Source organism: Typopeltis vanoorti, chromosome 14 (genome assembly GCF_054136105.1).
Source record: "Typopeltis vanoorti isolate ZY-2024b chromosome 14, IOZ_Tvanoo_1.0, whole genome shotgun sequence".
Taxonomy (NCBI): domain Eukaryota; kingdom Metazoa; phylum Arthropoda; class Arachnida; order Uropygi; family Thelyphonidae; genus Typopeltis; species Typopeltis vanoorti.
In genome coordinates this window covers 27,444,398-27,461,994 of record NC_143562.1, presented here as the reverse complement: position 1 = coordinate 27,461,994, position 17,597 = coordinate 27,444,398, and the positions used below count along the sequence as shown (strand labels likewise).

Genomic DNA, 17,597 nt, shown 5'->3' with positions numbered 1-17,597 from the left:
TTGAAGCTTTCTTGGATTTCTGTTTATATTTGGCTATAAAATATGGGTAGATCCATAATATCCTTTATTTTAATATCACACCTTGGTATTTTTTAGAGGAAGGGGAGAGTACCTGCATCAGATATTAGCATGGAACTATTATTTGACATGATCTATAATTGGCCAAAATTTGAGATGAGGTTTCCATGGTTCTTTTTCTATATGATACTGTTTGAAAGCCTTCTCAAGTCTTGATATCTGTTCTATACAAAATAATGTAATATCATTGAAAATTAAACTTGGCATCTGTTTTTGATTAGCTAAATAAACTGCAGTTTCTTACTCTACTTCTATCTTAGAATTTGAAAAATATAAAATATTTCAACTGTGTTGTGATATAATGTAATGTCAGAATTTTAAAAGTTGATTGACTATAGCAAATCATTCTGAGGTATGATACTAGTGATATTTATATAAAGAACCTTGCTTACTTATAAATTATTTATTTTATTTTTCTTTACATAGCAAAACAGTTCGGCTGCTAAGTACTTCGTAAATTCTATACTCGGTGAATTCTATAGATATAGTTTCACTGTCAGACAATTACTGAACAATTTTTTTTTTTCATTCAATGAAATTCACTTCATTCAATAAGTGAAATGGTGTGAAATTTCTTAAACTCCACTTATTCAAAACAATTGCAGCAAAACATTCATTCTGCTTTAATATATATAACTTCAGAGTATATTTTATATATTTTTTCTAATTTTCCAAAAAAAAAAAAAGTAAGTGTTTTTTTTTTCATATGACTTCCACTCACAAAGAAGGTTGTAAAGGTATAATACATTAGTATTGTGAGTAGTCTAATGATTGTTTTTATATTTTTTAATTCATTTGATAATTTTTCATGTATTTTTATTGATTTTTTGAATAGTTTGGAAACCCTGCTCCAGAGATGAAATTGGGAATTTTTCAAGCCACTTCAGATCACAAAATTAGATACGTAACGTTTTTTATTGTTTTTTTATTTTTTTGAAAATTTAGCAGATTCAAAGGAAAAAAATACTCTAAATCAGTGGTCGGCAACCTTTTTAACATGAAGGGTGCAATATTGTGAGCACCATGATGCTCACGGGTGCTGTGTTGCCGACTCCTCCTGATTTAAATAATTAAACTTAAAATTACAATTGGCATGAATGGTTTTGAAATGTCTTTCTATATTACTTTTTTTAGAAATAGCCACACTATTATTGCATAATAAACAAATACATTTGCCATTATGATTGATAAAGCAAGGCACTCACATCTGATCTGACAGATACATGCTAATTGTTAACATGAATATTATTTTTGTATTAATTTTTTATTTTTTATGGTATTTTATATTCATTCATATGTGACAAAAATATGTTGTAAAAGCGAGGTAAATAAAATAATGTTAAAATTTGAAATCTCATTTTTCTTAAAAACAACTAATCAAAGAATTTCTAAGTCTGAATGAGAGAAAAAATGCCTGTGTCATGAGCCGTCCGTAATTTTCAAATTTTATACTGCGCTCTTCATATTAAAAAGGTTGCTGACCTCTGCAAGATGTGCTTTACATTTATGGAAAATACTAAGGAAAGAGGTCTGGAACTTTCTCCACCTTTACTATGAGTTGCCCATAAAGGCATTACTTATGCTTGCATCTGCCGAAACTTTTAGTTTCTATATATTCGGCACGAAACTCTTGTAGTTTCTATATTTGGCTATGAAATAATGTTGGATTCAATATTCACTTAATTTGTACCATCATGTATTATATCTGCAGTGTTTTTTCTTTATGTTTTCTTGCATTTTAACACATACTAGTAATGAATGTATCTCTCAGATATACTGCAATCTATGCTGCAAAATTACTGCTGTGAGCTCCAAAGCAGTTTACAATAATTTCTCTGAGGGCGCACTAAAAATTCACTGCAGGCACCATGGTGCCTGAGGGCACTGCGTTGCCGACCTCAGCTCTAAATTTATTACTACAGACAGATGTTGCAAATGGTCCAGAGATGATTGATTAAGGTAGTTTTTGATTTGTGGAATGTTGAACATGAGGAAAGGTTGAGAAGGTACAATTTACAGAGTCTACTAGATAGGCGGAAGAGATGTGATGTGATATGACAGAGATGTACAAGTTGGTAAGGGGTTGTTATAGGATCAATTGAATTGCAGAAAATCATGCTTCAAAGACAAATAAGAAAAAAACATCAGAGTGGTTATTAGCATTTGGAGAGCAACAGATACAGCAAATGAATACAACCTAATGGAATGCAACTCTCAAAATTTTGAGCCAGAGCAGACTGAAGGGGGGGGGGTGGTCAAGAAGTTTTTTCTGACAAGGGATGCAGAGTCATGCAGAGTGTAGTTACACTGTTCTACTTTGCTTGAGTAGAACAGTTGTTAAATGAGCTGACCAAATGAGTAAATTATATAAGAAATTATATAAGAAGAAAAAAATAGCATTTCATGCAGAAATACTTATATTTTGTGATGAGTATCTCATCACATCATTAACTATTTGTTGTCAAATGGCTAGTTGAAATGGATAGGATGGAATCAAATCAAACATTACAAAATATATCCTCTTTACTGAGACCACCATACTATTATGAAACCAAGGAACAATTTAAAAACAGCCAATGAAGCACACAGTTCAAAATGTATAAGTTCATATAAAAAGAAACTTATAAAAAATATAAAAAACATTCCTATATATATATTTTATGTATGTATGCATATATACATGATAAAAAATATACACAAACAAACACACACACACACACACACAGATAGAAATAAACTATAATTAAGCATAAGAATATATATAGTCTGCCCATATTTGAGAGGACAAGACAAGTACAAGACAATGCTCAAACCAATTTTATAATATGGAACGGAGGGCTAGGTAAAAATAAAACAGCTGATTGAAGACTGTACACAAGAGACAAGAGTATTCTGAAAAAAAAAAAAAAAAAGCTGACAATGGGTCAATGAAAAGAACACAACATTATTAATATTCAAGCATGGGTAATCAGAAATAATATAAAATGGTATGGTCATTAAATATAATAAGAAATGAAAGATTAGCAAAACAAATACTGGAAGTCAGAAAAAAAAAAAAAAGAGAGAGAGAGATCCAGAGGTAAAAAATATAATTGCTTTAGATATAATAATATAAATAATAGATATAATAGATTTGAATATAGCGGAAGAAGTGCCTTAGAATACTGAAATGTTAGAGCTGATAGAAACTCAACAAAGAACAGACTTATTTGAAAGTAAGTTAATTAATCATATAAAACTTTCATAATATTCAGAACATCCCCCCCTTATTCACCAGAAAATAATGATATCAAACATGATAACAATAATATAATTATATTTTCTGTTTTATCTCTGTATAGCCTGATGTACTTAAAGATTTCAACAGATATGCTGAGTTTTACAGAATATACCTTCACTAAATCTTCTTTCTTTATATCTTTTCTTCCTCGTGAATCGATTTTTGCTCCTTTATTTTCACTTCTCCGCCTACACTTATCGATGGTCTTATAACCGAATGATTTAGTAATTTCTCCTCTGCGAGCATTCTTGTGGATGCGTGTTCCTTGTCTAAACAAGTCAATTTATAAATAAATTCTTTCAATTTTTATAATTATAATAAGGGAAAAAATGCTCAAAAAAGCTGATTAATATTCAATGAATAATAAGCAACTCAACATTCACTAATATTAAACAAACATAAATTATGTAATTCCAAGGCATTCTACCCTTGAACTACTGTTATGATATTATGTTAGATTTTTTGGGGGGGGGGCAGAATCCATTGTTTAGTGATGTTGCAAAGCTAATGAGAATGACTTTAAAGAGAATGACCGATCGGATGCTGTATTCTTTCAAGAGTACTTGGCTGGATGGATGAGTGGGATTCTAGTTCAATACTGCCAAGATTTTATGTTGTTGTTGTTATTATTATTATTATTATTATTGGGAGGGTGCTGTGTAGGCATATGAATGGGCGCATGGTGATATCGCTGCTCCCGTTTTTATAGTTTTAAAGTGCATCCAACTCCTTTTTTTAATTTGAAAGTGTTCCCAAGTAACTCTACTTGTCACACCGAAGACAGTGATATAAAATTCGCCGAAACCAGCTAAGAAGAAATCATTTGAAGTGTTGAAAAGTGAACAGAGAGGACCATGGTCAACAATGAGCGAAGAACAAAGGACATTGCCATCTTTACAATCACCCACAGTTGCTCAAGGAAAGGAAGGTGAGTCACGAACTGTATCAAATGCCTGGAGGATTTTATCGTCCACCGGAAATCATATAACCTGTATGAAATGCAGTGGGATTCTACACTTAAAATGTGCCAGCTTTTCAGAAACAACCTGGCAACGTAAATCCAATGCAACATGCAAGGAATGGAAGTGCATACTCTGCAGGAAGAACAAAGTAACGCACCTATGACACAGCCGATTATACTGGAGGCAAAATCAGAAGACGAACTGAACAGACAAAAAAAATGAATTTCAACTCTTTAAACATACTAATAGAAAACGGTCTAGAGACTATAAAAGCCAGCTTAGTAGATCTTGGCCAAGAACTCTTTGACAAACAGAATGAACAAATAACAAAAAACTAGCGAATATGAAGATTTGGTCAAACATAATAATTTAGCAGTGATAGAAGGGTTGCAACACAATGCCAGGCAACAAAATTTGATGAAAGAGACATCCAAACTGAGTCAAGATCTTCATTCTCTAAAACTACAATACGAATGTTTAAATCAGCAACAACATAAAGAAGATCTTGTCATAAATAGTCTTCCTGAAACTGCACTTACAGAAAACCTCAGAGACGTAGTTTTAAAATTAGGCCATGCAGTTGATATCCCCCCCCTACAGCTTAACAACATTCAGACTGTAAATCAGATTCCTAGGAAGAGCAAAATCTAAGGCTTGCCACGACCTGCACCAGTCATACTTCGTCTTACAAGCAAGTCCACAAGAGACAATCTCATAAAAGCCAGCAGACAGAAAAAACCAGTTGCCAAGGACTTGAACGCATTGCAAGACAATACACCAATCTTCCTATCCGAATATTTAACACCATTCAACCAGAATCTGTTGTACCAAGCAAGAAAAGCAAAAACAGAAAAAAATTACCAATTTTTGTGGATTAGAAATGCCAAGATATTCTTAAGGACGTCACAAACTTCAAAGCCGATATAAATGAAAAGCTCAGAAGACATACAAAGGCTGCCACAGTGAAAAAAAAAAGCTTCCTAATTAGTTCAAAAAGAATACCACAATAAAAAAAGAATGTGAACCATCAAGACAAATGCAATAACATCAGAATAACCACAATTTCACTTCGATCAGACCTTTCAGATCATTCAATTGACCTCCCAAACATCTGCCTACTTCCAACACAGCAATCAAATCAATAAAAAATAAATAAATAAATAAATAAAATAACTAATCAGTGTCATCCTCAGATAAGCTAATTACAAAGCTTCGAGGATGCATGCTGAGACATTACATCCCAACCAAGATTAACAGAAAGAAAAAAATAAAAATAAAAAAATTATATAATTTATTACATTGGGAAAAATAAATAAATAAAAAATAAAATAAAATTATTATTATTATTATCAGTCAGTAAGGTGTATAACAATAATGAAGATACTGATTGATATTAAAAAAAAAATTGTGTACATGTAAATAGGCTGTATAATAATAAGCAACGAAAATCACTGTACTCTACATTTTGATTGAACAGAAAATGTAATAGTATACTTTATTGTATATATGTAAATACTCTGTATGATGATAAATAAAATGTTAAAAAAAAAAATATTATTTGAGACATCAAGGAATCAAGGACATACTGAAAGACTATAAATCACCCAAACCAGATGTCATATTTTCCTTTTAATTCATTCACACTAGAACACTCACTATCCTAAAGGCAAACTATTCCACTCACTCACTGCTCTGTGAGAGAAAAACCTAGTTCTTTATCCTTTCTTGACTGCAAATAAACTTAACTTCCATGGATTCCCCGCCCCAACGTTCTCTCCCCACCTTCCATATAACAAAAAATTTCATCAGACAATATCCTATAACACAAATTCAGAAGACATCTATCGTATCACTCCTCTTTCTCCTGTTAACGTCTGTAATGCACATACTCACAATCTGTCCTCATAATCTAAATCCCATAATCCAGATATAATCATTGTAACTCTTCTTTGCACTCTTTCCAGCTTCTTTATCCCCTTGGAGATCTCGAGACCAAATCTGCACACAATCCAGGTGTGGTCTTATCAAGGTCTTATTTTATCTTATATAAAACTATGACACATGCACACAGGCACTAGAAAGAGCAAATGAGGCAGAAGAGAGAAAACTAACGTTGTTCCTAGAGTCTTAAGGTGCCCCACAGCAGGCTGTATTGGGTTGTCTTGGATGTTGGGCTGAAGTTCTCATGATGCAAGCTTCCCAAATTTGTTGAGGTTTGGAAAGTTTTTTAGAGCTGAGGCTGATTCCATGAACAATCTTTCATATTTAAATTTGCTGAGGTGTAGTAAAGTGGCTTTCTTCCAGTGTATTCTGTGGTGGGTATCCAGAGCATGGTCTGCAAGCCCAGAGTGGCTGTACTGGTGAAACCGAATGTAGTCTTTGTGTTCCGATATCCTGATATGTGCTGTCCTGCCTGTTTGGCCAAAGTAGGACAGTTTACAGCTGCAAGGAACCTGGTATACTCCAGATAGGTGTAGGGGAAGTGGCTGGTCTTTGGTGGAGCAGATAAGGGATGCCAATTTCTTATATGGTTTATAACAAGTAGTCAGGTCATATTTTTTAAAGATTTTGGTTAACTTTTCAGAGGTGTAGGGAATGGTAATGGATTTAGGGTAATCTTTGTTATAAAGAGGGAGGGGGGGTTGTGGTTAACTGGTTTTAATATCTTTTGGATATTTTGGGGGGTTGTAGCCATTGGCTAAGAATGTGTTAAGGATGTGGTTTAGTTCAGTGGTTAGGGAATTGTCATCTGAACAGATTAATTTTGCCCTGTTATATAGGGTTTTATAACCCCATATTGTTGTGAGAGGAGGGGGGATTGCTGGTGAATGTATCTGTCTGCTTGTATGGTAGGTTTTCTGTAAACAGAGAAAGCCAAGGATCCATCAGGCTGGCGAGTGGTTAGAGTGTCTAGGAAAGGGGAGACTGTTGTTTTCTTCTTTTTTCAAGGTAAACTGGATTCTGGGGTGTTGGTTGTTTAAGTGTGTTAAGAAGGAGTGGAATGTATCTGAGCCATGTGGCAAAATAGCGAACACATCATCAACGCAGCGTGTTGATGATGTGTTCGCTAAACAGTGGGTTTTTATGGGGCTGAGTTTAAGGCTTTCTCTTCAAAAGTCTCCATAAAGAAGTTGGCCAGGGGTGGAGAGAGTGGTGACCCATGGCTGTCCCCTCTATCTGTTTGTAGAGTTTTCCTTGCCAAACAAAATAGCCTGAGTTCATGTTGAATTGAAATAGGGCTGAGATATCAGTAGGAAATTTGGCTTGGATGAGTTCTAAGGTTTCCTTGAGTGGGACATTTGTGAATAGGGAGGAGATGTCAAAACTGACCATTCGTCAGTGTATTGGAGTGAGAGGATTTTTATACTGGCTTCGAAGTGGGCTGAGTTTTTATGTGTGATGGTGTGTTGCCAGTATAGTGTGTGTGAGCGCTTTGGCTAAATGTTTGGATTTGTATGTGGGGGAGGGGGGGAATCAATGCCATCCACTATGGGACACGGCACATTTTGTTTATATATTTTTGGAAGTCCATATATATCCGGGGGAGAGGGGGGGTCTAGAGTTAAAAGGTTTTAGTTTGTTAGTAACTTCCACAGGCCAAGAAGTGACCTTCTTAAGGAGCCTTTGGAGTGTTCTAATTTGGAAGCCCTCCCTATTGATCATATTCAATAGGGAGGTAGGTAGTCCCATCTAACAATAAGCATTAAGCTTAACATTTATACATACAAAAACCTATAATACCTCTCCTTTAAGTCATTGACTGCTAGGATGCTCACAACTAATTCTAGCAATCCATTCCACTCATTCACCATTCTCTATGCAAAAAATGTGGTCTTCACACTCTTACATAACTTCCATGGATGACCCCCCCCCCCTTGTTCTCTGACTGTTTGCCATATATTGAAAAATTTCCTCTGCATCAATTTTATAGACTCCCTTTAATAGCTTACAAGTTTCTATCATGTCTCCACTTCTCTGCCTATCAACTAAACTTTGTAACCTAAACACCCTCAACCTATCCTCATAGGGATCATTCCACAAACCTATCCCCAGCTTGGTCATTTGTTTGAATCTTCTCTGACACCTCCTTATCCCGATGAAACCCAGGTGACCAAATCTGGGTCAAGATTTGGTCACCTGGTCAATAGTCAAGACACAAGTTGAATAATAGCCTTATAAAGAGGAATAACAATAACCCTGTTTTTACTTGTTAGCATGTTTTTCAACATCCACATAATCCACATAAAAATTGCTTACTTCTCGGTAAGCACTTTTCCTTATTCTACTCCAAATTTTACTATTAGTTTATAATTCACAACTTAACAATTATATTATTCCAAAACACAATTAAAGTAGAAATTTCATATAACAGGAGATAAAGAACTTGATTTAGATTACATTTTTTTTTTTTTTTTTTTAGAAATTTCTGTTGTCTCAATAAGATATTAAAATATTTATATTTTTAGATAAAGAACAGTTTTAACTTAGTTACCTAAATACAACATTACCTATGTTCTACTGGAGTAGGAGGTGGCCAAACATCAGGATCATCAGAAAGACAGTGTGCAGGCCAAGAACTAATACTGTTACTTGAATCATCAAAATATTCATCTGATTTATTAAACAAATCACAACTGTCAGATTTAAAACTGTTTAGTGTGTTTTGTATGTCTTTCACTGACTCATACTCTGCTGCAATTTCACGCTGAGCCTGAAATAAATAAATAAACTATATATTCATTCTATGAATCCATGGATCACAGACATAGAAATTTTGTTTATCATCTTTTAATTAATTTAATATATAATTCCAATCCAGTTCCAACATAATCACTGGTCTAGAGTAGTTAGCATATCCACTCTCCAACCAAGCTACAGGCTTGCATATCCCACTGTGGATATGGATATTTGTGATTGTCTTTAGGTGGGAGATAAAATTCATTGGCCAGTGTGAGACCACTGCCTCACTTTGCTGGAGGCCTGAAGTGGCTTGAAAAAGTTTCATGTCTGGTCTCTAAATCAGAGTTTCTGGACCATGTAAAAAATAAATTAAAAAAAACTTTATATATATTTACGGGTGATTAATTAATATTCATTACTCCTAATTAATAATAAATGATTAATTATGAATAATGCTCAGCCATTATTAATAATGACAAACAAAATCGGGCACTGTAATAAATTGTGATAAAGAATGTGAAATTTATTATCACATTCTTTATCATAATTTATCACATTGATGGGTCAATATGAATCATCTGGTCCGGCAAAGTGATAATAATGATACCTTTTTGGCAGTATTAGAAGTGGTAAGGGTTGGGGGAGCAGAGATTCTTTGGATTTCTTTCTGTGGGGAGATGTGAAGGGAACTTTTCCCAGGTCACTCAAATTTTTACAAAATCAGTATATTTGACAATGATAGAAAAAGTGAAAGAGTCAAAAATCAAAGTGACGTGGTCCATAACGTATAAACATCATATACAGGTATTGTAATATGCATATGGCAATTTGATTAAATATTTCATTCACACTGAAGAAAAATTTCAGATATTGCACAATGCCCATATTGAAAGTTTATTTTTCACTTGGTAAGAGTATAATAAATTTAGTTTAATCCTTTATCCAAGTGTGAGCAAACAAAGTTTGCACCTGAAAGTATCTTCAGGACTGGGGTAAGGTGGTACAACACCAGGACAACTCGTTGCAAAGGTGGAGCAAGCTACCAACACTCCTGTCTCGGTATCTCCTATAATGCAAAACACATCTCCTTGCGGATATGTCTAATGTTATGCATTAAGGGAAGGGCCACTACCCAGACTAGTTTCGACCTTTATGTCTCTTCAGTGGGAGCCAGGCCCAAGCTGAGATACCAGGCAGAAGCATTCGCAGGTCATCTCTACCTATAGGAGTTGCCAAATGGTGTGCCACCCTTTTTTAATAAATTACTCTGGTCACTCAAATCGTCACTCAAACGAGTTGCCCTGGTGTTGTACCACCTTACCCCAGTCCTGATGATACTTTCAGGCGCAAACTTTGTTTGCTCACACTTGGATAAAGGATTAAACTAAATTTATTATAATGCCCATATTGCTATTGCCATGCAGTTTTCCATGCAGATTCTGCCATGGTGGCAGAAACTGCATGGAAAAAGAATCAAGTATGAAATATAAAAATATTACAAGGGAGATGATCGTAATTTAGGTTAGGCTAGGAGTTTTTTTTTCTTCTTTTTATAAATCAAATTACCCAAAGGGAATGTAGCTTTATTCATAATGTCTGGTCAAATTCTTAATGAAAAAAGGTGTATTTTTTTTCAAAATAAAATTGCCCAAAGGGAATGTAACTTTATTCATAATGTCTGGTCAATTTAATAAATTAATCAATATTTATCAAGCTGCACTTTAGTCATTATTTATAATGGCTGGGCATTATGAATAATGACTGGTTAGTCACTTGGCCCATAGCATATATATCAAATTTATAAAAGTGAGTACAAAAAATGCTTTGCCAATCCACATACATTTGTACTATAGGTTTATAGTACAATTGTACTATAGTAAAACAAGTAGGGGTTAAATGGATGAATAACACCATTAAGCTTGAGCTGCAAAAAAGAAACAACTGTGGAGGGAATTTAAAGAGAAAGGTGACCTGCAGGCACACGAACAGTATAAAACGCAGGCAGGTAACGAGTGTGGTAAAAAAAGCAAAAGCGGATTATGAAAGGAAACTAGCTATACAAGCTAAAGAGAATCCCAAACAATTCTTTCAATATGCTGTAAGCAAAAAAAAAAAACTATACACGCAGAATGATTTTAAGGAATGACGATGGTAAGGAGGTCAGAGTCAGTCGATATAGTGGAATTACTGAGTGAGCACTTTGCAAGAGTATATCATCCAGGTGGTGACATTGAAAAAATGAAGGAACTATTAGTTTATACAGGAATTGTGATGAATGAAGTGGAGGTCAATAGTCTATTACAGAACCTTAATGTGAATACATCTGTGGGATTGGATGGTATATATACCGGCACGGGTCTTACATGAAGTGGCTAAAGAATTATCAGTGCTGTTATGTCCCTATCTTATGATTATTTTGTTTGTCTTACAAACTGCCTACGTCTATATTCTCCTAACTTCTACTTTCAAGACATTGAAAAAATGAAGGAACTATTAGTTTATACGGGAATTGTGATGAATGAAGTGGAGGTCAATAGTCTATTACAGAACCTTAATGTGAATACATCTGTGGGATTGGATGGTATATATACCGGCACGGGTCTTACATGAAGTGGCTAAAGAATTATCAGTGCTGTTATGTCCCTATCTTATGATTATTTTGTTTGTCTTACAAACTGCCTACGTCTATATTCTCCTAACTTCTACTTTCAAGACCTCACCAAAATTTCTACCAATATCTGAGCTATTGTTCCCCGTAGTATCCCTAGTATTTGTATTTTAACTGCGCCCTTCGGGATATTTAGTTTAAGATATTTTATACATAAACAGAGAAAAGGAACTCAAATATCTGAAAGTGTAACTATTGCAGTCGTGACACTATTCCTTGCTACTCAACATTAATTCCTTAAACTTCCCATTTCTTAACATTAATTTCCCGCGTGGTTAGGCTCGAATGTTTCTAAGCGGTGCATTGGAATAGCAATATCAGACAACTTTCTTTATCATTAAACAAACGGTTTATTATTTCTCTAAACATGGTACATATCAAAATATTCAACTAAATTACTTACACACTAAATTTAGCTTAATACAAGTAGTTGGGCTGTGATTCGACAAAAGTTACTATGATCATTCCCCCACAAAATTTCATACAAAACATGAATTCACTTAACATGGAAAAATTAGATCACCACACATTATTAGATTATTCAACTTCAAGTACACTAACAAAATCATTAACTATTCTAGTACATACTCATGACAAATTCCAATTCTCTACACATCACACTAGGCTTTCAAATTCCTCAGGCCACTTGATTACTCAATTTACACTAGTCAAACTCAATATTAACAAAATCATTTACTTCATTAACACACAACTATGTCATTAACTTTCCTTTTACAATGTAGTAGGCATTCAAGATTCTTAGGATAATTAATTATCCACAAATTATCGACACTAGCTAGCTTACTTTAAACACTCTCTATCAAATTCTAAAGTCCTATTATAATTTCTCCCTAATCACCTTAACAGTTCCGTATTATGACAATGGTACCTATCACAAACAACTTATGGTTAACATAAGACAAAATTCACAATACCTTTCTTTAGCTTCACTTACGGGCCTTTACCTTCTACTGAACGAACTTGCTTGCATAACTTCTTGCAATTCAGGGCTATATAAACATCTGTGCCATCGGCTGTATTATCCGAAACGAGGACATCAATATTTTCACAACTTCCTATGACTCTATGGTATATTTCGCTTTCTACATAGGAATACGGGAATAGCTTTCCCGCGCACCTTCGATTCCTTGTTGTGGCATGAGGATATAGGCCATATCTCTCCACTCAGGAACACCGTGAAGTCCACTAGAAAACCAAACTCAAACCACCGCGACTATCCAAACGTTTCTTCTCTTCTCGCAAAAAAGGCAAAAAGGCCTCAAGCCTCCTTGACTATCTAAACGTCCTCCCCCAAAACCCAAGAGAGTCTACTCTTCGAAAAAAGCCTCGGGGGGGGTTTACCAACCCTTTTATAGCTGCTTCCATAACGGCGCCATTTCTTACTTCCTTTTCCCACCTCCTACTTATTTTCCGTCTGTCTACCAATTGGGTAGCATTTGGCCGCCATACGTCATTTTGATCGGCAACTCGTAACGAAGTTTCTATCCGGGTATAGGCCCTAAGCGATATTCCGTTATTTCTCTTGTTAGCCTCTATCTTAACCCCCTTTTAAACCTTTTCTCAGAATTCTACTTAATGCTTAATCTGTAGCCTGTTACATAGCGTATTTCATGACTCATTCTTTTATACTTATGCACTTAACTCTTTCATTCTTAATCGCATTACTATATTAATTCTTAGTTAGCTACTTAATTAATACAAATTCCTTGTTTAGTCATAATACATCTTAATACATTCTTTTCTTTTGTTATCTTAACTAAATAATAGACCTTTACATTTTACTCAATTTATACTGGATGCAAGAATATTTTATTAATTAAATTATCCTTTTTATGCAGGGGTTTTTATTTATGTTATTTAATTTTCATGTTACACCATGATAACTGAGAATACTATATTCTCAGGATATCAGGTGTAATAGTGCGTGCCCTTGAACATGTTGTTTAATCTGAGTCTTGAGTCTGGTTTAGTCCCGAAGGTGTGGAAAGAGGAGAAAATAGTTCCACTGCATGAAGAAGGATCCAAGACTACTGTTGCAAATTACCAACTGATCAGCATATCAGGAGTCGTTGTCAAGGTCTTGGAGAAAGTAGTCAAGGGAAAAATACAGGAAAAATGTCAGGAATGGATTGATGATAATCAGATACTGTACGGGGGACAGCATGGCTTTGTGAAGGGTAGATCATGCCTCAGTAACTTGCTCAAGTTTTATAGCACACTGACGGCTGAACTAAATAAGGGTAATGGGTTTACAGTGATACTGCTAGACCTGGCTAGAGGCATTTGAAAACAAATGAACAAATTAACTCTTACCAGTGCTCACTCAGTAATTCCACTATATCGACTGATTCAGTGACCTCCTTACCATCGTCATTACTTAAAATCATTCTGCCGTGTATAGTTTTTTTGGTAGATCATGCCTCAGTAACTTGCTCAAGTTTTATAGCACAGTGACGGCTGAACTAAATAAGGGTAATGGGTTTACAGTGATACTGCTGGACCTGGCTAGAGGCATTTGAAAACAAATGAACATGTGAACTCTTACCAGTGCTCACTCAGTAATTCCACTATATCGACTGATTCAGTGACCTCCTTACCATCGTCATTCCTTAAAATCATTCTGCCGTGTATAGTTTTTTTGGTAGATCATGCCTCAGTAACTTGCTCAAGTTTTATAGCACAGTGATGGCTAAACTAAATAAGGGTAATGGGTTTACAGTGATACTGCCTGACCTGGCTAGAGGCATTTGATAGGATACCATATGGAATTCTAATCCATAAACTATAACATATGGAAATGGATATAGGGTTGGTGAGATAGATAGGTGGGTGGTTGATGGAGAGATTTCATGGAGTAGTTTATTCAGGAGTAGAGTCCAAAAGATGGCCTGTGACTTGTGGTGTGCCGCAGGGTTCTGTTCTTGGACCACTGCTGTTTAATTTGTTCATTAACGACATAGGGAAGGATCTAAGAGGAAGAGTTCATTTGTTCGCTGATGATGCAAAGTTAGGTAGGGCAATAGTGAATGCAGAAGATGTCAAAATCTTGCAGGAAGACTTGGATAGATTGTAGTTCTGGGCTAAGAAGAATGGATGTCAATTTAATGTGACAAAATGTAAGGTTATGCATTTTGAGGTGAAAAGATTAGCAGCAGTATACCACATTGGTGAAACTGTACTCCATGAGATTGATGAGGCCAGGGACTTGGAAGTGTTGGAGGACAGGGAGATGAAGTTTAGGGGGAACATTGCAAAAGTAGCTAAATCAGCTCATCAACTCACTTGGTTGTTGAAAAACACTTTGACGAGCAGAGACAAGCAAGTTATTGTACCTCTTTACCGAGCCTTGATAAGACCTCATCTCGACTACTGTGCCCAGATTTGGTCACCGAGGTTTCTTCTTGATGGGGAGGAAGTGGAGAGGATCCAGAGGTGACCAAAATGACAGCAGGTCTGTGGAATGAACCTTATGAGAACAGGTTGAAGATTTGTGGGTTGCAGAAATTAATTGATAGGTGGAAAAGGGGAGATATGATTGAGACATTCAAATTGCTAAAGGGTTTCTATAGGATTAATTCAGAGGATATTTTTGAGATCAGGACTGGTGGTGGTGGGAGATCTAGGAGACATCTATGGAAGCTGGGCAAGAGTGTGGTTAGCAAGGGTGTTAGAGCTGGGTTCTTTACTTTTAGAGTGGTAAATGAGTGGAATAAGCTGCCAGTGTCTGTTGTGGGTGCTATGACAGTGAATGAGTTCAAGGCAAGGTATGATAGATACTGTGAGAATGTCGAATAGTTGTGTGGACATGATGTGTAGGGCCTCCCTCAATGAGGCTAAGGACTCCCTGGAGTTGCTCGTAATAATAATAATAAGAAGAAGAAATAAGAAATAAAACCTTTAATTTAAAAAAAAATTAAAATTAAGATTTAAGAAATAAGAATAATTTTTCAATTTATGGATAGTGGGAAAATGAAAGAAGGCATCCTTGGAAGCTGAGAATGAATGTCACTAAGAAGGGAGAGAGGGCTAATTTTTCTCTCATAGGGTGGTGCGTGATTGGAATAGATTTCCACTGGATGTTGTGAGTGCAAACAGTGTGAATGAATTCAAGAATAAGTATGATAGCTGGTGCATGTAGTATGTGGCCTCCCTCGATGAGTCCCTGACTCCCTGGAGGCCTCTCTTAATAATAATAATAATAATAATAATAATAATAAACAATCACAAAAAAGTTAAAACCAAAAAAAAACGAATTATGCAAATTTTGGATTTTGAAAGAAGTGAGAAAATGAGAATAAAAACTATTATATATGCACAGCAAGGCAGCAACAAACATGACTGGTGTTGGCCATTTTGTTTAACATCATCAGATGAGACAAGCAGACCTGACTGTGAGTTTGTTGCATGTTTTTTTGTACAACATATTAGGAGTTTGGTTGGTTGAAGATATACAGGAATTGGGCTGGTTTGAGAGCAGAGGGGAATAATTTAATTTGTTTAATTGTCATGCAGAGCAATTGTATCCATAAAGTGTGGCAGTAAATGTGCATGCACAGGCTGACATATCTGATAGGATGCTGATATAGGCCAGGGAATGTAGAGAATACTTAATGTGAAATGTTTAGATGGATTGGTTGGACATGTAAAAAGAAGGTGATCCTGATGGGAGATTTTAATTACAGGAATATAGAATGGAAGGAGGAGATAGTGTATGGGAACAGGGGGAGTGAGTTTGCTGAATTTCCGAGAGATAAATATCTTAAGCAGCATTTGACTAGAACAACTAGAGGCTTTAATGTTTTGGATTTGGTGATAACTTCACAAGATGTAGTTGTTAATGAGATGTTGACACTGCTGTTGGTTATTGAGAGAGTGATCATGAGGTACTTGTTTGAGAAGTGGTGAGACAAAAAAAGGTTACTCCAAAAAATAGATATATGTGGAAGTATAAAGCGGGTGATTATAAGAATTTCTGTAGTCAGTTAGCATCAGTATGTCGGATAGATGAGCTGAACAGAAAAGATGTTGACAATGCATGGAAATTCACACGGCAGTATCTGACACAAGCAATGTATAACTGCATACCAAGGGTCAAGTGAGTAAATAGAGTAGGAATGAAATGGATGAGCAATGAAATCAAGCAAGCTGTGTTAGAAAAAAAATGCTATGGAGGAGGTATAAGACATTTGGAGGTGATTGGATCCATGAAGAGTATAAAGTGCAGGTTAGAAAGATGATGAGCATGATAAAGAAAGAAAAGGTGCAATATGAGAGGAGACTGACTGGTCAGGCCAAGGTTAACTCGAAGGAAGTTTTCTGCTATATGGCAAGCAAGAGAAATAATAATTATGGCAGGTTAACACTGGTGGACAGACATGGCAATAGAACAACAGTTGTAAAGGATATAGTGGAATCATTGAATGAGCACTTTATCAGAGTATATCATACTGGTGTAAATGATGCTGTGCAATATATATAGAAGAGAGGCAAGTATTAGGAGACTTGGAAGTGAAAGAATCAGAGGTGTACCAGGTATTGATTGGGTTAGATGTTAATAAGGTTTTGGGAATGAATGACATATTACCACATAATCTTAAGGAATGTGCACAGCAGTTAGCTATGCCCTTGACCTGGTTATTTAATGAAAGTCTTGCAGTGGATAGGGTTCCTAAGGAATGGAAAGAAGGCAAAATAGCACCACTCCACAAGCATGGTTCTAGGACAGAAATTTCCAATTATAGACCAGTTTGTATAACTGCAGTTGTATTCAAGGTTTTGGAGAGATTGGTAGGAATAGAATACAGGTTGTTGTGTTGCAAAGACTGCACATCATAGTGCTGCTATGATAAGAAGTACTCTAACATGTAGGGATAAGAAAGTTATGCCACCATACAAAGCACTAGTCAGA

At 35.4% G+C, this 17,597-nt stretch overlaps 1 protein-coding gene across 4 annotated transcripts in view; it reads right to left on the bottom strand.

The window, feature by feature from the left end:
• Positions 1-17,597, bottom strand: part of LOC150099326 (katanin p60 ATPase-containing subunit A1-like) — a 142,805-nt gene that overhangs the window by 101,688 nt on the left and 23,520 nt on the right. For 3 of the 4 annotated variants that reach the window (XM_090404507.1, XM_090404506.1, XM_090404505.1), the window contains 2 exons: positions 8,829-9,049; positions 3,471-3,627 (listed from right to left, as the gene is read on the bottom strand). In XM_090404507.1, coding sequence (XP_090260633.1) covers positions 3,471-3,627; positions 8,829-9,049 — 378 coding nt within the window. The remainder of the gene's footprint in view (positions 1-3,470; positions 3,628-8,828; positions 9,050-17,597) is intronic. The other variant, XM_090404508.1, reaches the window with a different exon arrangement.